At 31.4% G+C, this 22,433-nt stretch overlaps 2 protein-coding genes, 1 long non-coding RNA gene and 1 pseudogene across 3 annotated transcripts; 2 read left to right on the top strand and 2 right to left on the bottom strand.

Moving 5' to 3' along the window:
- LOC109361133 (ethylene-responsive transcription factor ERF014-like) lies at positions 7,871-8,805 on the top strand. The gene has a single exon (XM_019606461.1). The coding sequence runs from the start codon at positions 7,949-7,951 to the stop codon at positions 8,642-8,644; it is 696 nt and encodes a 231-aa protein (XP_019462006.1). The 5' UTR covers positions 7,871-7,948; the 3' UTR covers positions 8,645-8,805.
- On the top strand, positions 11,338-14,093 carry LOC109361136. Its single transcript, XR_002109268.1, has 5 exons — positions 11,338-11,978; positions 12,300-12,360; positions 12,451-12,835; positions 13,392-13,495; positions 13,639-14,093. It is a non-coding gene; the product is annotated as an uncharacterized LOC109361136 (long non-coding RNA).
- LOC109359646 (RING finger protein 44-like) lies at positions 14,455-15,585 on the bottom strand. Its single transcript, XM_019604343.1, has one exon. The coding sequence runs from the start codon at positions 15,583-15,585 to the stop codon at positions 14,455-14,457; it is 1,131 nt and encodes a 376-aa protein (XP_019459888.1).
- Positions 19,901-20,787, bottom strand: LOC109359645 (annotated as a pseudogene).

The raw sequence follows: 22,433 nt of genomic DNA, 5'->3' as shown, positions 1-22,433 counted from the left end.
CCTTGTCATTGAGAAAATTAGAACTATTTATAATTTTATATCATTTCTTAATGGATAGCAATAAATTAAGAAGAGGATAATTTTAATTTTAAAAGGAACATGCTTAGAAGAAGGCTACATATTCTGAGTAGTGGATCAACATTCATGAAGTTGTTGTTGTTGGCCCCATAATATAAAACAGCTATCAAACACTGGCTATCACTTTGGATATCTTTGTTGACTTGGAAATAACCTACTGATGCAACATTTTTTCTAGGAAGTTTCACTATATATCCTTTCTCTGTAGCAAATAGGGGAATGAGATTTGATTCCTATATTTTTAAGAATATAACATCACCCCACCCCACATGGATCTTGCTCTTTATCCTCTTCACCTCAACTACCTTCTAAATTTGAAATTCTATAGTACATTTTCGCCCATCCCTCCCTACATCAATATCAATATCTCAAGTGTTCTCACTTGTCACACCATAATAACTATTTGTTTATTTTGAGAATAATGATATTAGTCTAGTTGGTCTCTCAACTCCAATTTCCAAATGCATGCATGGTTCCTGAGTGATTGCACTTCTTGGTACGGAAGGTGTACGGGACAGATAGGAAAGATAAAGTGAAGCATTTTCATATTTTGTTATCAAAATGGAACAATCATGCATCTATATTAATGGTCAAGGAGTTCGGCAACATGATCCTAACACTAAGTTTTGATAAAATAAAATACTAGTGTGAGGTCTTTATCAAAATTAATATACAAATAAGTTTAACTTCATGTATTGACACGAAATTATTAAGTCTATAACTTCATTCATATATTATTTAACTTATTCATTTTTATATATTATTAGTGAGAATATCTAAGTAAATTGTAGTGAAAATGGAGCACTCAATAGAAATAAATTTAGAATTCTTAATGTGAACAATCATTTATTGATCAGCTAAACCTTGTTTTTGATCAAAAGTTTAAGTTTAACTAATTTGAAGTTCATCCTGAAAAAAAAGTTTAACTAATTTGAAAGTGTCTTAAGATTTTGGGATAAAATATAGAATTAAATCTATTAATTGTGGATATTCTTTCTTATTTGACCCATTGTTTCTAATTCTCTTAAGTTTTTTTGTGTCACAATGCATACAATTTTTTTATTAAGGGATGGGAGATAATGCTACTCTTTCTATCATTTAAACTAGCATACTCACATTTTAGCTTATGCTGTTCCTTTCCTTTTTTTTCTTTTTCTAGCAAATCAAACTCGCCCATACACTTATTATCTAAATAATTCAAAGGTGTGAATAGATAAAAGGGCACCAATTTTAATCTTGAGGAATGCTAGCAACATTATTTGACACACTCCTTTGAAGTTTGAACACACCGTCAACTATTGGTTCATGTCACATTGTCACACAGTTGTCTTAAATCTTAATCCATTACAATTTACATGATAACCTTCTTTATATACTAACACTCTCTCTTAATATATCTTTTGATACATTGTTATCACTGACCAAAGATGAAGATATCATTTGTTTCAAGTTGTGTGTTCAATCCTATTCCGCCCAATAATATGAAAGAACATATAAAAATGAATATTTTTTAATAGAATATGTGACACTATACTATTGGGCAGACGAGACATGCTTGAGGACACCAACTTCAAACAAGTGATATTCATCATATTGGCCCATTCATCATATTCATCATATTGACACTATACTGTTGGGTAGACGAGACATGATTGAGGACACCAACTTTAAACAAGTGATATTCATCATATTGACCCATTCGGTCGGATGAGGATCTCTTGTCCTCAAACATATTTCAAATATATCCCAAATCAATTTTAATATGTCATATAAGTTTAAAAAAATTAAACATTCATCACACAAGCTATCCTTCTCCACAAAAGCTCTCCATTATCACGATCTCATGCAATATGTGTTCTATTGTTTATAATTCTATATTTCTATTCCTCACATCATATAAACCCTAACCCCCAATCTAAATCCTTCATTGCATTTTCTAATCACTACAATACCGGGAACGGCACTTCTGCCTTTTTCTTATAAAACGTATTCGTTTAAGAGGCTGATGTTGGAATGATTTTGGTTTCTCAATTCTCCAACTCTTGCAAGTTTAAAATTTTTTCTCTTCATGTTATTGGTTTTGATATTTCGTTGAAATTAAATAGAATAAAAAGAAATCAAATTGATGGCAAAAGGGTGGGAGAAAATGACGATAATGTACAGCCCTGTAACATTAGCCATAGAAAAGAAGCTACAAAGATTCTTCAAATGTTTCATTTCTTCCAGCGATCTTATTTCTTTCATTGTTGACTTGTTTTTAATTTAACAACAACAATAAAATAGAAAAGTACTCTTTAGGCTAAAATACTCTTTTTGATACTGTCTTATTTTTTTAGGTTTTAATTTTGTCATCTAATAAAATAAAATGTCAATTTAGTCATGTCTTTATTCTTTAGTACTACCAAGTTCTCTTACTTTTTTTTTTGCTAAGGAACTAATCTCTTTCGGGATTCGTGATTTAAAGGAATTCGAAAATATAATTGGAAGAAAGATGATCAATGTAACTCTTATTGATTGATTATCATTGAATACAAGGCATGCCTTTGTACTACTTTCTTGGGTCTTAAGAAACCTTTCAAAACAGAAAAGTTAAATCCTAACAACTTTAACAAACTTAACTAATTCCTAATTAAACACATGCTAAAATAAAGTGCTCTACTACAATCCCATCTTTCCAGAAGTATCATCAAAGTGTCCTAAGCCAAATAAAACTGATGCGCCCAAGCTGGATTTGGTGCGCCACTGATACAAGATTTGGTGCGCAATTGATGCCTAGACTGATGCACCATGCTTCGGTCAGATTGGTGTGCCTGATGCACCAAGGCCTGGCCTGGTGCGTCAAGGCCTGATAATGACGCGCCAATGTCTGAGTCAAATTTGTTGGCCAGATGCATATGATGCATATCCTTGGTCAAGTTTTCCTGGCACGGTCAGATTGCCTAATGCGTATGATACATACTCTCGGTCATGGTTCTGGCAGTGACACAGTCACGATGCCCAACTGCCTTGACCACAACCCAACTCTTGGATTAATCAACTGTAATTTTGGCTTGGTGCATATGATGATAGTTCATTATGATTGTCCCTCCCAACAAGTATTGCTTCTACGAATTGAACCTTCAACCTAAGGATCCAATAGGGCCTTGCACCACTAATCCAACGTCTTGTTGCTATATGTCTTTAATATTTGTTAGTTCATCATAAGGATATTTACTAGATTTACATTAGAATATATGAAATTCGTCATGAATTCCTTTTTCAATATCTGAATCGACAATTCTCAATTGAAGGCAATGTTTTGTGTATCTTTTAACTAAAATTTAAATACTTGAATGACAATGATGAAGATGAGAAGGGAAAATGGTAGAGGAGTTGACAAGTAAAAAAGGAATAAAGATGCAAACTCCAATGGCATATATGGAATTGCCAACTGATTTAGGTGTAAGTTTAATATAATTATGAAAAATGTGAAACTAACAAATATTAGAAGTATTGAGAATTAAATTGATATTTTTTATCAGAGGGTTGGATTAAAACATAAACATCATTAAAATAATATGTTAGCTTTACAAATAAGGTCAACTTTTTATCGAATAAAATTAGTTATTTTGTCCGTAGCTAACTCGCTATTAATTCTTCACGCCGACCTTTTTAATCTTTTACAAAAATGTGTTAAAATGTGTCAACCTAGAGCTAAGAATTCTTCTGAGCATAACAGTTAGGTTTGAATATCTCTTATTCTTTTACAAATTACACAGTCTTCTATAGAATAACAATTGTGCTCCTCCTTTCCAAAAATTGTGGTCGTATATCAGTATATTACCGCACATAACATTGAATATTGGTCAAAATATAGTTTTGTTTTGATACAATATTGTATTTTATCTACTTTGCAAGTATTATGCCATTTTGAATGAAAAACTAATCGTTTTGCCCCTCAAAAGTTTTTTAGGAGTTCAACTTCTTTCATATTGTATGATTTAATTTGCTACTAAATATATTAAGAAGTGTTAACAAATGTGTTGAGTGTCATTCAAGGAGAAGCAAAATAAATAACTTATCATCTTTGCATTAGTAAAGGTGTTGTATACTTGTATGTCGAAAAGAGTGGAACTATCCTTTTAATTCCTTAAAGAGGTAATACTCACTAACAAGTCCAATCTAATTATTACGTGAGTCAAATATTTGTAATGTAATTGATGTATGATTGAGTACAAATAATATTGTTTTCTCCTTCCGAAAAAATGATAAAAACATGTAAAGAAAAGTAGAAAACTATTAAAAATATAAAAAGGGTATGTATTATGTATTAACTCCCAAGCCATTACAATTTTCAAAATATTCAACGATAGAGTACAGGTAAGTAACCCAGATCATGTTCACAACTTCACATGCATGGTTGAGAACCAGATAAGTAAAGCAAATTTCAGAAACTCCAGCTATATTCCTCATATGAGTAAAAGTGTAAAACCCATTTGCAAATGAAGTTTCCTAATAATTTCCACCCAACATAGACTTTGCTTCCTTTCAGATTCTTGATGGATTTACAATTATTATCATAAACAATATGAGCGTGACAACAACATGTGATAATAATTAAAATAACGGCAATGTTATGTCAAAGACCGTACGCGCATCTAAAACCTAGTAATTAATAATCTTTCGTACGTCAATTTTATTGTCTTGGATTGTTAATTAATTTTTAAGTGACTATGTTGTCTTTTGAGAGATGCATTGAAAATAGATTTATATTCTGTGTTCCTGCTCCCAAGTAAATCACAATTCACAAGGGTTGAAGGAAGCAGGTAGAGAGAGAGAGAACCTCGTACGGATTGACGACACTATTCTCTTCACACATGCATTATCATGGTAGAGTGAAAACTGCTAAGTTTTATAACTTATTTACTAACATTTAATTTATTGCACTCCCACTATAATTAATAGTTTATTATCAAAATAAAATTAAAAAATGCTTTGTGTGCAGGTAATGTTTGGTACATGTTATGCACTGTTTGCTCATCATATATTTAACTTAATTTTATCAAAATAAGATTAAAAATATTTTAACCATTTCCGTGATTTATATAAAAACATAAGAAGATATTGGTAATGAAAGTAGAAAAAAAATCATATTAATTTCCTGTTATAAATGTGGAAATAAAGTAATAAACTTGTCACAAATTTTATATCGCATTAATGACATGAAATAAAAACAGAAAAAATAATAAATATTTAATTTTTTAATTAATATAACAGTTTGTAACTACATTTTATTCCTCTTGGCATGGTTGAAAATTCAAAGTAAAGGTCAATTGCATGCTGACACTTGTGAAAATTGACAAAAACATACACTATACATAAATTTATAATCTTAAACACAAATGTACTTGCACGTGCAGAAAAATATTACATTTCTAATCATAATTTAATTATTGTTAGAATTTTTTTCCGAAAAAATAATCTCAGGCGACCGATCAAAAATCCATTCATATGAATATGGATAAATCACGAAAAGGTGGATACAATACCTTTGAACAAAATATTTTCCAAATAGAATCAGTGATCGAATCCCTATCAACTATGCATTTTTTTATTTTAACGTGGATCTAAATTTTGTATAGAAGGATAGCATAATAAATTCTATATTTAAATTTGACCCTTCAACGTGTGAATTATCCTTAATCATATAGAAAAGGATCATGTCCCAAAAAAGAAAAAGGTTGCCTTTTCTTCACATATCCTTCATGCATGTGTGTTGACATTTATCTAAAAGTAAAAGTCAAAAAAATAATACCAAAACAACAATGTACTAATTCAATAGTGTAATTTTTGAAAGTGAGACTCATTAGAATGAATAATTAGCTACTGATAGAATAAAGAAATATAATTGATTAACACAAATTGAAAAAATTATAAGTAGGTGTTGATACCAATGGAGAGAAAACATTCAATGATTTAAGACTAAAAAGAATACAAATGGGAGGGACAAAGAAAGAGTGCAAAAGTCATTTTATGCAGGCGTTAGCAAGCTAAGTAAGCACTGTGATTATAGCATTGAGATTTGAGAGACTGTTTTACTAATTAAATATAAATAAATATTGTTGAGTAGTGAGAAAAGTGAAAGAAAGAGCTCATGACATAAATAATGAAGATATGGTTACATAAGGAAAAGAGGGTCCATGACGCGGTTTTGGAGCTGAGTACAGACATGAAACAGCTGTGTTGATTGCATAGCCAGATGGGTTCAGTTAACTCTTAGTCCTTTGTGCATAACAGGCCTCATGGTAAGATGGCTTCAAAAGATAGATTTGTATGCTTTGAATTTGATTCAGTACTTTTTTTCATCCCAACTAAATTTGTTAATGACTAGGATTTTTTTTGTTACAAGAGAAATATGAAAAAAAACTTAATATAGGGACATGTCTTAGGACCTTGAAGAGATGTGGAGACCTAAATTAAGTTTGGCCATGAAATCTGCTATCATATTTTTCCTCTAAAATATACTATATTCAAACATCCTAATTTCTTTTAAACAAAACATTGATGTTATGCACAACTTGCTAGATATTGCAAACTAATCTACATCTTATTTGTAATGATATGGATTCACTAAAGATAGTTGCTCTTTAAGGTTACAACATGATAGTTGTAGTTCCATGCCAACTGTAAACCATGTTTTATAGCAAACAACTCCGCTAAGATGAGAGACCCAATTCTAAAGTTTTCAGAGAATCCTAAAAGTCATTGTCTATTATAATTTCAGATAATTTGATGACAGATATTATACATTTATCATCTACGCTAAGCATATATATTAATGTACTAATGAGTAGTTTTTTTAATTGATATGGAAAATGTGTAAGGTATTTAAGTATATGCTCTCATACTATTTTAACAAATATCTCCATTCGTCACATGCTTATGTGAAATGGATTTTTTAGAGTTGATTTCCGATTTTCCGTATCACTTGAATATATATGATATAAATTGTAAAGATGAGTTCAAACTTTAATAGCTGCATAATTTTACATCTTTATTTTCTCATAAAAAAAACTTTACCTATAATACGTTTCTTCTTACAAATTAGTTAAATAATAACATATTTTAATATTAAAATTAATATTAACTATGAAGAAGTAATAATAAATCAAAAACTACAATCAAAATGCAACATCTAACTGAACAAAAAAACCATATTAGAAAATCTTTCAAATTCTATTCAGAAAGGATAATGGTTTTTTTTTTTTAATAATGAATGGTATTATTTAGAAAACCCATATTAGAAAATCTTTCAAAATTTATTATGTACTAACAATGTATAAGTTTAATTCATTGTTACTGTGTTATCCACAATTCATATTTAATTATTATTGATTATTCAAAAAATTAAATTAAATAAATGATTAATAATTTAATAATTTTATATAAACATATATTAAGGTCAAACGAAATTACCACATATCCATATGGAGAACTCTAACATTACAAAAATCCTAAACCAATTGAATATGAATGGTAATAGTAATGTTACCAATAGGGAGGAGGAAGCTTCACTATATAAAAGGAGAATGAAGTCACTTAAGACCTTGTCTATATTAAATTAACATTAACTTAAAATCTATCTGTCAACAATCTCTTGTCTTGACTATAGGACATTTGCTCCCTTAAAACGAAAGTCTCTATCTATAAATAGCTCATCTTTACTTCCCTACATTCACTACCAATCTAACTCTTTCCCTACATTCACAACAGCAAAGTCACTCATTTAAAGAGAGCAAGAGAAAGAAACATATTCAACACTACCCTTTATACCACAAAGAACACTTCTTTTGTTCATTGAAGAACAACCTTTGAAGTTGTCTTATATAACATGGTTAAGAGAGAGAACAACAAGATCCACACCACTCAATCATCAAAGTCAATGCAATCTTTATCTTCACCATCATCATCTGCATCATCAAATGACAAGAAGAAGAAGTACAAGGGTGTGAGAATGAGGAGCTGGGGCTCATGGGTTACAGAGATTAGGGCACCAAACCAGAAAACAAGAATATGGTTAGGATCTTATTCAACTGCTGAGGCTGCAGCAAGAGCCTATGATGCTGCACTTCTATGCCTTAAAGGCTCCTCAGCAAATCTCAACTTCCCTTTAACTTCTTCACATTATATTCCTCAAGAAAACACTTCCATGTCTCCAAAATCAATCCAAAGGGTAGCTGCAGCTGCAGCTAACACTTTCATGAACAATGCTAATAGTAATAGCATTACTTCACCTTCACCTCTTATTGCTTCAAACTCATCATCATTGGTCTCATCTCCATTATCAATGTCTTCATCATCTCCTTCTAATCATATAGATGATGATTTCTCACTACTCTCATCATTTAAGGACTACACTAGCTGTGATCAAACACATGAATCAATGGCTATGATGGATTCTTGGTATGGTTTTGATGGATATCATGTTGATCAAATGCTAAGTGGGACATTGTTTGATATTGATTCAACTCAGCTGCTAGATGATCTGTATGAAGAAAGTGATATTCGTTTGTGGAACTTCCGCTGAGAGAAACTTTAAAGCCAATTCAATTTCATTCTTTTTTCTCTTAAATTCATATTAGTTTGTCTTCAAAGCTATTATATGAAGATATTACTGACTGTCACCAAATTATTGAAAAAAATGTATACTCTACATATGCTACTTATAGTGAGTGTTAGAAGAAGAAATTCATATAGAGATATGACAATTTTTTATCTCTCTCATACGGATTTCTATATATTTCAAATCATATATGTATTGTTATTTATGCAAATTGCGAAGCTTGTTCTGTCAATTTCATAAACTTGTTTTTCAAATCATGATCATCATGTCTCAGTTATAATCAATTCCTTTCATTGGTTTTCAATGTTACTATGGAAGCGATGTTGCTTTGGTACAATGAGGGATTTAGAGAAGCCTTTTATTTCACGGTAAGGTGTCAGAGATGCTTATAAATTCAGTGAGAAGAGGGAATCATACAAGGACAGAGTGTGGAAACTTGAACCATCGAAAAGTGTGTCTTTTGTTGGACCCTCTACTCTCATGTGTGCCTAAAGAATAAAGAGTGTTTCTTTGTTTCAATTTTTAAGTTTGGTATTGTATGCGTTATACTTTCTGAGAAACTTACATGGAAATAAATCAGGATTACCTTCTGTGTCTTGCTAAAATGGACATGATTGCATATTGATTATTAGTGCGCCCATAATAGCAATCAGACAATACCAAACCAAACACTTTTAAATGTCTACTTTCTAAACAATACAATATTTTTCTCAAATATTCTATCAAACACATGACAAGTATGTTCAACTCCACTACATTTACAATAGATTTGTTAAATCACCAACGACTTCAACTGCATTCAATTTTAACAGATTCCAATATTATAAAATAACATATGAATAATAAGATCTTACAAAAATTGTTCATTTTTTTTCCTCCTCCAATGTTTACCATAACAAAAAACATAGAACATTATATCTGCATAACTTCACAACAACTAGAATCACCCTATTAGTGAAGAGAAAAATAAATGAAATAATAAGATAACGATTTACCTTGAAAAACAAAAAATCGATAACTTCACCATAGCTGCATAACTTCACAACAAATAAAGATCACACTATTAGTGAAGAGAGAAACTAAAAAAAAGAAAAAAAAAGAGTAAGCTATGGAGAAGAAGAAAAAAAAAAGTAAGTGAAATAATAAACTGAGTAATATGTATTATTGTGTGAGGTTTTGTTTTTAAATTTGAAAAGATCTCGCTCACTAAAACAAGCGTTAAAGATATGACCTCTTTAACAACGTTTGCTTCAATAAGCGCACATAGCGCAGTTATTGAAGAAGTGTCGTTAAATATAATAAATATGACATTTAACTGCGTTAGCTTCAATAAGCGCGGTTTTTTCGATAATCTTCGATAAGCACCGTTAAATATAACACTTTTAACGATGTTTATTGAAGAAGTGCTATTAAATATATGAAGTATGACTTTTAACAGTGCTTGTTTCAATAAGCACAGTTAAAGATAACAAAAGATAACACATTTGATAACATTTTCTTTATGTTGTTAATTCTCTTCCGCAACAACGTTAAATACATAAGTACTATTAAATGAGTGTTATTAGAGCCTTAGTGTGAATGTTAAAAAGTTTGATAAAAGTTGAAAAGCTAAGAGTTGAAAGGTTATGACTTATTAGTTTGTTGATTGAAGCAGAAGTATTTGTTAAATGTAGTTGATTAACTAGTTGCTAAGTTTAAATGATTGAAAAATCAATCTTATAATTCGTAAGTTACTTATAATTGACATATAAAATCATAACTTATAAATTACTATCAATCTTATAATGATTTAGCTCTTATATATTCTATTTATAGTTGTAATGGACCAACTTTCATGGTACTATAAAAAGGGTATAACTTTTTCTGATAATGACTTTTATTGCAAGCAAATACTTTCTTTTGTGTTGCATGCTAAGCTTAACGTGTTCAGAACATCATATGTGACATTGTACACTTTACATAATTAGAAGGATTGACAAACCTAAATGCTTTTGTTTTTGGTTTCATCATGTGTCTTGAACCATAGGGTCGAACCAATTTAGCAAACATGGCATGTCCTAATCATAAATGGCCAAGTTATGGGGTCCCATTCTCACCATTTCCTATTACATTGCATCTGGCCTCACCAATGTGCTCTCCACGGGCATTGTTTTCTCATAAGAAAGCTTTTGCTTTTAATTTGTCCATTGAAATTCTGAAACAAGAGTAGAAGATTAACCCATTCCTTTACTGTGCTTCTATGCATGTATGTACATTCTTGGGCCTACATGGTATTGTGTCCCTGCTCCTACAATCTAATAAGTTACTCCTAGTTTTATGCACATGAAAATGATATAACTAAATGACAATTTTATTGTTGCATTTTGAGACACAGCATGTGAGTTAAGAGCGTCAATCAAATAAGAGATTAATCATATATCTATTAAGTTATTGGTACTTTTGTTTGTTATTATCAAGGGATTCCCTTGCTTATTGAAATTATACCCAACAAATTTGGCATTTTCTGCAGATTAGTCCCCCTTTGGAAGTACGTTAATAGATTATTTGGTTAGCATATCAATTTATGCTAATACAAGTAACAAGATGCTCCTAATATTGTTGGTAATTACCATTACATGTAAACAATGTCTTTAAGAGTGAGTTTAGTTCAGAGTTGCAGAACATAAGTATTTGGTTCAAACCTAGCTCCCCTTAAAAAAACTTAGGCTATGACAAAAATTACATATTAACTAATCTACGAAAAGACATATGGGATATGATGATGTAGCTGGCCATTTTAAGTAAGGAAGGAATATATAAAAGTACAAACAATTGTGTATGATTATTTTCATGTGGGTTCACTCATTTTGCACATAATAATGATTTTGGAAAACAATAGTATCCCAATAAAAAGGAAATGTAGTTGTATGGAGGTTAAGATCCAACATTATCATGGGTTTTAATGATCTAGGCTTGTTCTTATTAAGACATGATTTAGTAAAGTCGTAATTAATCAATAATGGAGGAGATTTCAATCAAGGGAACGTATCTAATTAGGCAATAGCCAATAGACATGTTATATATTTCCAAGATCAAAACATTGTGTTTTTTAATGTCTTTATCATTTTCCTTTGCCTGCGCTTGGGAAAATTATTGCAGTGATCTCATTTGAATTTTTTTTTTTGGAAACTCAGCCCCAAATATTAATCTCACAAAATTCACTCACCCACTGGTAACAACTAACAAGGTACTAACAATTTTCTAACACAGCTTGAGGCATCTTCTGTGCAATTCTCGTCATAGTGGTAACCAATTCCAGGTTTTTTTCTTCAAACATCCTCTTTCATGATTAGCTTCCGTTTCGCGGTTAAGTTTTGAAACGGAAGAGAAATATAAGGTTTGAAAGTCGTGAAATATACTTATGAGATGACTATGTTGCATCTCATTTCTCTTCCTTCCTCTTCAAAACTCACATCACAAATGGACCTAAAGGTTCTCTCTTTCACTTTCCTTTCATTTTCATATTCAATTTCCTCGTTTTATTTTCATCTGGGTATGCTTCGTTTAATCATTTTATTCATTTTCTGGGGTGGGTACTATTCTTTCGTGGTACTAATTGTTGTGAGTTTCTGTTTATCAGAAACTTCAAATTGAATTTTTCCAATATGATCATCCCAGTTATTTTGACTGTTAGAGCTGGGGTAAGAACCCTTATTGAGAATGAAGGTTGTTTTGTGTATGATGTGTTTATGTTTGTGCATTTTAATGATTCTGTTTTCAAATTCCTACAGGAAAAGGTTGTTGGACATTTAAAGGGTGGGAAATGTAAAAATTAATTTTTGAAGGTAATGTATATTTAGAATTTAAGGCAGAAAGCACCATTCTGTTGTTCATGTATGTGCATGCCCTGATTACTTTGGATTTACAGGAAAAGAAGCAGAGCTTTTATATTTTTTCTGTTTTAGCTGATACCAAAGTAGATCTAAAGGGTGCCCTGTATAATTTCATAAACCTGAAATTGTTGATTTCTTGATTTTCTTGTTTGGTTTTGCTTTAAGAGATATTAATGATAGTTATTTTTTCCCTCAAAACTGAGTAGTATTATCTCAGGGGCTTTGTTTAGGAAAAGGAGGTTTGAGAATGGCACCCAAAGAGGCATTAGGTGAAGTACTTCAGGTTTGTCTACGCCTTTGTTCTATCCTTGACCTTCATTTCTTTCTGCCCTTTTTTGTTGGCAGCTATTTTTATCTTTGTTTTTCATTGTATAAGAAGGTGGCTCTAACCATTAAAATTAAGTGTTAGAGATATATTATTTGATTTTTACGGAGTTATAAGGTGGTCAAGTGGTAAGGATAGAGGGTTTAAGGAATGGAGTGATAACGAGGTTGAAGTTTTGAGTCTAATCCACTACAAATACTAACATAATAAAGGTTGTCTATAAAAGATATGTTTTCTGATTTTAGACATCTTTCTGTTTCTGCACACTCCTTAGTGGCTTCTTAACAAACCCAGTCCTTGGGTACTTTATAATGTTGCTTGTTGCTATCCTTTAGATACTGTAATATGAAACTAGTTCTTATTAGGCGTTAGGCATTCTTTGATTGATTGAAGAAATATTGCATAAAGCATCTAAGCTATTGCTTTCAGTGGTAAAAAAAAACTGTTTTCTTTCAATTTCAAACCCTTTCAATGTTTTCTTCATCCCGCCTAAAAATGAAGATCGTATATACAGATCAATGAAGAAACTAAAAATGCAACATGGAGAGCATCTGGGTAGTGTAGTATCTGACAATCTAAGGAAAAATATCAGCTTAGATTTTCAATACCTTTCATCAAGTATATGATGATACCATCATATTATTTTTCCCTTTGGAAGATCAAAGCAGTTAAATTGGAGTATCTACTCCTTGAATAGTTGTCATCTATAATAAGCCTTTATCATTTCAGAATTTGATCATGATCTTTACTGCAGATGATAGTTAAGAACACAGCATATACACATGGGTTCCATTCTGGTACTCACCATAAACCAAGATGCTTGTGAAGGAACACAATGATTTGAGATTCTCAGACATGAAAATAAAAGCAACAACCTTTTTTTGGGTACTCGAGGTAGCAAAACTTAAACTCTAGTTGTTCAATGTTTCGTTTATGACCATACGATATAACTATTGAACAATCATACACAACTGAGGAGGAGATAATTTGAAAATATTTGATTTGTGAAATATATTCATTCTCTATGTGAAATTTCTCTTAAATATTGTTATATAATGATTTCACACCATTTAGCGAAAAAAACTATATATAGGTTGAGGTTTCGATACTAGTAGTCGTAGCATGCAGCCTGTTAGTCTCGCCAAACGATCATTTGATATCAAAATGTAGCATAAGTGCTACAAAGTAATGATAATTATTCTTGAAGCATAAAGGTCACCCTTCATATAATTAATTCTGAACTAATTTGCATTATAAATTGAATTAAAACCTGTGCAAAAACAGTAAGGAATTTCAAAACAGAATACCAGAATATAGTAGGTAGAAATTCATGTTAGGCATGTTATTACATTTACGCAACACGTACATTGGCTATAGCTAATATCATTTCGATCCATGAAATTCTCAATACCAACATGGCATTTAAACTAAAATTTGTATAGTAATACTTTATTGATTCAGTTCTCATTTGAACAATCTCATCAATATATGCTATTCAAGCAGATTAACAATCAGCAGAAGTGGGAAAAGAAGAGTATTACTATTCCAGAAGTTGATCATAGTGATGAATAAATTAGTCAAGCATGACCACTTTGAGAAGTACCAACTATGTCTCCATTTGCATTAGAATCACCTAGCTCTTCACATGCACTTTCAAAATCACCTTCATCTGAATTGCCACCTTCATCTGAATTGCCACCTTCACTACTCTCCGAAACTCGAGAACCCGAAGGAAAAAAGTAATTCCATGAATTCTGAATATGATTCTCAATTACAGGTTCAGGGATTTGATGAGGTTCTTGATCAAAACTATCATCACCTTTGCAATCATCCAACTGAAGCCTACAAACAGGACAGGTTTTTTTATTGTTGATCCAACGAAGAATGCATTTGTAACAGAAGGTATGGTTACATGGAAGCTTGCTTGCTTCATCATCATCTTTAAACTCTTCCATACAAATAGGACAATTGGGTACTTTATCTTTCTCATCCAACTCTGAGAATTTCACCTTGCTAATGAGAGGATGGTCATGTGTATCATGTTGTGATGATTCATTGCTAAATAATGCTTCATTACTCCTTAGCATTGAGGTTGAGGAAAGTCGAAGCGGCCCCCACGGCTGCAATGATGGTGGCGGTGGCAGTGGCAGTAGTGATGATGATGAAAAATGTTCTTCCCATGGATTAGTACTAATTGGAGGCGGCGGGGGTGAAGAAAGTAGACGTGGTGGTGGTGACAGTCCTGGAGAAAATTGGCTCGGCGATGTTGGTGGGGACAGTGTCATTGGTGATGGTGCAAAAAAAGCATCCCATTGACTATCAGTTGGAAGTGGTGGTGATGACAGTGTCATTAGTGATGGTGCAATAAAAACATCCCATGGACTATCAGTTGGAAGTGGTGGTGGTGGTGGTGGTGGTGACAGTGTCATTGGTAATGGTGGAAAAGAAACTTGCCATCGATTATCAGTTGGAAGTGTTGGTGGTGGTGGTGGTGGAATAGGTGGTGGTGATGGTGGTGGAATAGGTGGCGGAGGTGGAGAAAGTGGTGGTGGAAGAAATTCTTCTTCCCAAGTAGCATTAGTTGTAGTTGAAGTGTTAGGTATGATTACAGATTCTGTGTCTGAATCATCTGAACTTTCTGCATTAATTGGAACAAAACATTGCTGATACCACCTTTGGGAATGGCCTCGGCCACCGTTCACTGGCATGACTTTTTCTTGTGTTAAGGCCTCAAAATGCAAATCAGATCATAAGACTTTTTTACTATACAAGAATGAATTTAGTTCATTGTGTTTGTTTTAAGAAGAAGTCTTTCACTTTAAGTCATATATATCAGGTTTTATGTTTTAGTATTTTAACTTTACATGTTCTTTTCCTTGTTCATTAAGTAATACTTTGTCTAGTTTAATTTGTAAGTGGAGTTGTCACACACACTTGCACCTCATCAAGCACAAAAAGAAAGGGACTGAACCAAAAGGAGGCAATAACTTTAAGAAAGGAACGACAGTAGGAGCAATTAATTAATTTTTAACATTTAGCAAAAGTGAAAGTTGATATTGTATATTGATATGATGTTGTAATCCTCGCCTTACCCTTGTTCTTTCCTCGTTTATTAAGTTATGTTCAACAGAAGAACTTTGACAAGATCTAATCTCGTGAAGGTTAAAATAAAGAGTTTAAAATCTGTGTATTGAATCCTGTAATGTTTTTTACATTGTCAGCACATCATCCACCATTAATTTATATTACTTTTATTTAACATCGTTAGTGTATACATATAAAATCATAACAAAATAAATCAATGGTGTTGACAATGTAAAAAATACTTACAACGTTAGTATATACATATTAAATCCCTAAAAAAATAAAGATAATTTAACATGTTATAGGAGAAGTTGTCATACTCATACATATAACACTGCCGTACTATTTATTTATGGGATCAAGTTCTATCTTTTGCCGGAATGTTAAAAAAAACATAAGTTTCTTGGGGTTTTGATTTAAATCCTAAATAGTTTTTTGAACCTAAATCTATATTTGCAACCTTGTCTATGTATGTGTAAAAAAACACATTCATATGTATTGTTATAGACTTATAGTTTTTTTTAACATATTCGATTTCTTGCTTACATGTACATAAGCATATCTTGTTTTTCAAAAATTATATCCCAAACCAAGCCAACATTTACATGTACGTAGACAAATGTATTTGAAGTTTAAAACCTCTTGGGAGTTAAATTTAAGGAATTCAGATAGAAAGATGTGATTCGGTTTGGATTGACGGTTTTGTTTGTTTTTTATAAATAAAAAAATCATGCATTAATTCAATTTGTGTTTCATAAAGCATCATTTATCTATTTCAATTATTACTTTAACAAATTAACATTTAGACTCCAAAATCTAAAACGTAATTCATATGCATAATTGCATTACATAAACAAAACAAATCATATCTAAATCCTTGCCAAAGATTAATAGAATGAGGATGATAAAATAATGAAATTAATTTAACATTAATCGAACTGAAATAAGAAGTGTAACGATTCAATTCAATATTTGGTGCAATTCAGGTTCCAAATCAAATAGAAGGAGATGATTTGATTTAGTTAATGTTGAATTTCTATTTAGGAATTGAACCAATCATAAACTATTCGGTTCAATTTGATTCCATGTTTTGTTTCTTTTATAAAAAAATTGCAATACTTCAAATTTTATTGCATAAGACATTGTTTACCTATTCAACTAACATTTTAACTAACAAATTAACATTTAAACTATAAAATGTAAAATACAATCATATGCATAATTGCCTAACACAAATTAAAACATTTAGAAGCTTGTCAAAACATTAATACAATGAAAATTACCAAATAGTGAAAATAATTAACATATGATAATAACCAATATGATTACTCTTCGGTTCGAACGATTCCTAAATCTCTAAAACCACAAACTGAACCAATTGGAAACAATTCCTTCAACAACAAAAAAACAGAGCCGAATTACATAACAGAACATCGTTTTTCAATTTGGGACAGTTCGACCTCATTGTGCAGTTTAAATCAAATCTCCTTACACCACGGTTAAATCTAAACACCCAAGGTTTTTGACATTGGACTTCATTAAATCTTAACTCAAAGCCTAAAAATATGGCACTCCCACGGAATTCGTTAGTTCAACTATGTGCCTTATGGCTAACAAAAACTTTTGAAGTCTTGGGCCTCCTTTGTCAACAGTGTGTGCTACAATTTCTGTTTACCCTCTTTGTTGAACATAACTAGCCATAATACGGTGTTTTGCACAAGTTACTTGTTAAGAAACTGTAAAAAAAGTTGTAGTTTATTTTTTTTGAAACATAAATATTAATAATTTAACTAATATCAAAACTTACACTGATTCTAAACTTTCCAGTTGTAAAAGTATTCCAATAAATAGAACAGGCGAAAAATACTATCATCCTAATAAGTAGTTTGAATATCCTTCTAACCATTTTTCTATAGATAGAAGGATGCTAATTTAATTTTTCAGGATATTATCATATTTCTCAAAATTAATGCAAGCTTTAAAATTAAAATAAACTTTCCATTAAAAAAATTAAAACAAATATCTCATTGAAAATCACTCACCCTACGTTTCATTTTTAAATCTCCCTAACTCCATTTGTCAAATTAAAGATGTATCCATTGAGGAATGTATAATTCAGACATGGCTGCATGAGTACATAAAAGTATAATAAAAAACTAACAGATGAGAATATTCCCTTCTTCTAGGCATAGAAATAATGATCTTCTTTATTAATGGAGAGACAAGTGATTATTTTTCCTTATATTTTCAATAGTAAAAATGTGATTTCATGGTAAATAAAAGGTTAAATCCAACCTGTAGGCATATGAATCAATTAACAAACAACATAAATCCAACCTCTCTAGGCACACATGAGCCAAATGACAAACATGCAAAATCCTAGATAAATCCAAGCAGTCATATAATATATCATATTATTATTGTTAATAGAAAAAGAGACGGGCTTTTTACTTCACTAGTAAAGATTTTACAATTTTTTAGTATTAATCATTATCTTATGAACAATAATTAGCAAAATCATCAATGTTATAACATGCATTAATTGTAATTGGATCCAGGAGGGTGTTTATAAGTCTTTGAGGTTAATTTGTGTGCTCATTGCCTAATAAAGGATATCATCATCAAATTTTAAGAACAAAAATGGAGTGTCCTCGTGTGGGATGAACATTATGACAGAAATGAAATTCCTAATCTTTATGTCACTCGAGTCTAATGAGGATTATAGATAATTTAAATAGATCAACTGCTTATTTAAATATGTGAAAAGTTTATTTTAAAAGATTAGTCTATTACATAGTAGAATTTCATAGTTTAAGTAAGCTAATTTCTTTTATCATATGTGAGACTGCTAATGCCAAACATGTGAGAATGTTTTTTTAGAAATATTATTGGAAAGATTTAGATTCAACCTGAAGTATAGAAACATGTATCCAAACTCCGAAAGAATCATGTCATGTGCATATAAAAAAATGTATGAGTTTTATATATTATATTACTATTATCTACTATTCATATTTAATTAATCAACTCTTCAAAAAAGTAATATAAATGAATGTATTATGAGTTACACATTGAGTAAAATATTAAACTCAATAAGTTGTTAAGTTATGAGGCTCTCTCATCTAATAGAATAATTTTTTGGGTTGAATCTTCTCATCTACTTCAGTCCTAACAGAATGATAAAAATGACATAGTGACTATGTATAAATCTTTATATCAATAATGTATAAATAGTATGCTCTATAATTTATTTGACTACATAAAGAGGCACGTGTTCCTTTATTCATTCACATTAACAGTGCAACTCTGATGCAGAAGAAAGACATACACATAGGATAGATTCAGAGCGGCTTAATTAGCCTTGATCATGTGCCTACTAAAACAAAAAGTAACAAAATAAGAATGAAAAGTAGAAAGAGTATTCCTGATGATGTGTCCTACATGAATAGAGGGGGAGCTTCACATGGATTATTACAAATATAATGTTATTGATATATCCATATACTTAAGTTTTCAATTCTTTGTAATAATTTCAATGTAATAGCGGTTTGTCTCATAATAACATGTTGAACAACGTGCAACCGACTTTACATGAAAACAAGCAAACATGTTTTTTTAGTGATGGATGGTTTGGCCAAATTGGAGATTCTCATCTCATGTTGCCATAACTTATCAATCCTTTTGTGCTCATTCATGTCAATAATTTAGGTGCAATCTCTTTGTGGGCTTAGCAGCTCTTAAATCTTTTTTTGCTCATAAGGGTTCATCATTCCATTCTCAATTTCCCTCTTTGGTTAACAATGAATTATGCACCGAAGTTATTAAATTTCTCTCAATGGGGTTATCATATTGTAACGAGACTTGATTTCCCCCCCTTATTACAATGGTCCAAACATGAATTCTTTGACCGAAAGCATTGACTATAAGAAAGAGCCTGAGCTAATCAAATTCAGAATGATACCTCATTACCTCATACTCAACACAAACATTAAAAACAAAATTGAGAAAGTAGGTTGAATAGCCAGCATAAGAGTCCCCAGTATAGAACCTATAAGCTCCATAACCATGCCTCAAACCTTGTCTATATTGACCCTTATAGCGAATCCCTCGGGCCCAGCTTTCAATTCCATACCCATCATATTTTCCATCAACCCAATCACCTTCATATCTTCCTCTCACAAAATAGTTATAAACCCCACTCCCATTGCACTTCCCTCTATGAAACTCCCCCTCGTAAAAATCACCATCACCATTGCTGTAAAACTCTACCCCTTCTTTCTCAATCCGATTATCTAATAATAACTTCTCCTTTTCTCCCTCCTCCACCTCGCTTATTTCACTTTCACCCCAATCCTCAATATACCACTTCACCGGTTTTGTTTTGTTAGCACCCTTTGAATAAAAACCGCGCCTTTTCAGGTTCATGCCCCATGAATGCTTTATAGAGTAAAGATTGTTTTTTGAATCATGCCCTTGTTTTTATTGGCGAAGTAAAGCACCGCGGCTATGAAGATAAGCACGAGTAACAAGTTTTCTGAAGTGGATAACTCTTCGGAGGCTCCGAGGTAGAAGTAACAGTAGAGGAGAGAGATGCAGAAGCTGAAGAAGAAAAGGACCGGAGCGGTGAAAAACCGGGTCGAACCGGGTTTATGGCTTGGCTTGTATTTCTTATTCATATACTTGTTGTTTTTCTTGTTGTGCTTCTTGTCTTGAAGTTCTTCTTCTTCGTGGTGAGAAGAGATGGTGAAATCAATGGAGGATTGGGAACGAAGGAGAGAGGAGTGGGTTCGGGTGAGTTTGGTTTGGCTCTTCTTCGAAGCTTGCATGGCGGAACCCACTAAACAAAACAGAGGCTTCTTCAGTTTCAGATATTTCCACGAGTAATGCAATATTCTTTACTAAATATTCCCACTAATCATTGTACTTACAAAAATACTTGTAAACCAATAGTCAACAAATAACATACCATTTTTTAACATATGTCACTCTTAGTTTGGATAGGAGAATTTAGTAAGAGAATATATCATTTTTCATTTTCCCCTTACCTAGATCGAGAAATTGTTACGATGACGGTTTTAACCGGTGGCGCCGGCAACATTACGGTGGCTTTAAAAAAAATTTAATAGATAAAAAAAGGAATGAAAAGAGTATCTATATACATGCAACATGCAAGTTTTGACTATGCTTTTATGCTTCTTACCATCTTACTTGAGGATTATTGCCATGGGTTGGAACCAGTCTCGCATTTGAAAAGGAGTGAGATTGAGTTAAAGTATTACCACATTTGCATTTTTTTTTATTTTTAAAACTCATATTTTAAGAAATTATCAATTTAAGAATTTGATACAATGAGATTAAAATAGTTAGAAAAGATGAATAATATAATGGAAAAGTAAAATATAAGTATATGTGGAGTTTCTAAAACATTGAGTAACCTAAAATGTTAAAATATGAACAAATATAAAGAGAGTAAAAAGGAAACAATTGTTTTAGGTATAGAAAATAGTCTTTCTATTTTTGTTCATATATTTCTTACCTTGTGATCAAAATTATTTTAACAAAAAGAAATTCACCAAAAAACATAGAATATCAACCAACTTCTTTGCAACTGCTTTAGCAACAATGGACCAATTTTTCTCTCTCCATTTGGTGCTGACAAACTAGGAAAAAGAATATGGAGGAATATATTTTGCAAGGTATGGCTGAGGGCTACAAATGTACACAAATTTGTTTCTTGAGGCCCAGAAATATTACGTTGGATATCACGAAAAATGCGACTGAAAAAGTTATTAAATGTTGTAACATTTAGTCATCATAAACATAAAATTATATCCCACTTAGTAATTGATCTATTGAGATTCGGTTATGTATCTAGCCATCGAGACTAATTGTAATTACAACTCCACAAACATGATTACTATTAAAGACTTCCCCTCTCTTGATTGAGGATATAATCAAATACTTATCGAACAATAAGCTTTTGTTATGTTCTAGAGAGAAAGAAGGGAAAGAAAATGAAGGGAAAGAACTAATATAGAAATTGTGTTTTCACCTATTTAGTTGAGAAAAGAAATGGAGAAGATAAAAAGGATATGAGACTGGTACAAATTTCTTCTCACCAAATATGGAGAGAAAGTTGAATAAAGAGAGTTTAATTGTCTGAAATGATCAATATGTCCATTAAAAACTATTCATTTTAGGTGAATACAATTTTTTTAATTTAAGAGTATTTTCTTCTTTTAAAACATAATATAATTTCTCACTTTTCATTTTTTATTCAACCAAATAAAAAAGAAAATATCATTTTCTCTTTCCTTTCACTCATACCAAATAGTATTAAAATTCATTCTCTCTTTCCTTTCTCGTATTAAAATTCATTCTCTTTTTCATATCTTTCTTTCTCATAATAATCTCCTGCAATTTCTTTCAATTTCCTCAACCAATCAAAGGATGAGTGCTATCATTTGAAACC

The sequence above is a fragment of the Lupinus angustifolius genome, chromosome LG11 (assembly GCF_001865875.1).
Source record: "Lupinus angustifolius cultivar Tanjil chromosome LG11, LupAngTanjil_v1.0, whole genome shotgun sequence".
Taxonomy (NCBI): Eukaryota; Viridiplantae; Streptophyta; class Magnoliopsida; order Fabales; family Fabaceae; genus Lupinus; species Lupinus angustifolius.
Note: the sequence above shows the minus strand (reverse complement) of the source record. Positions and strands in the feature narration are given on the sequence as shown.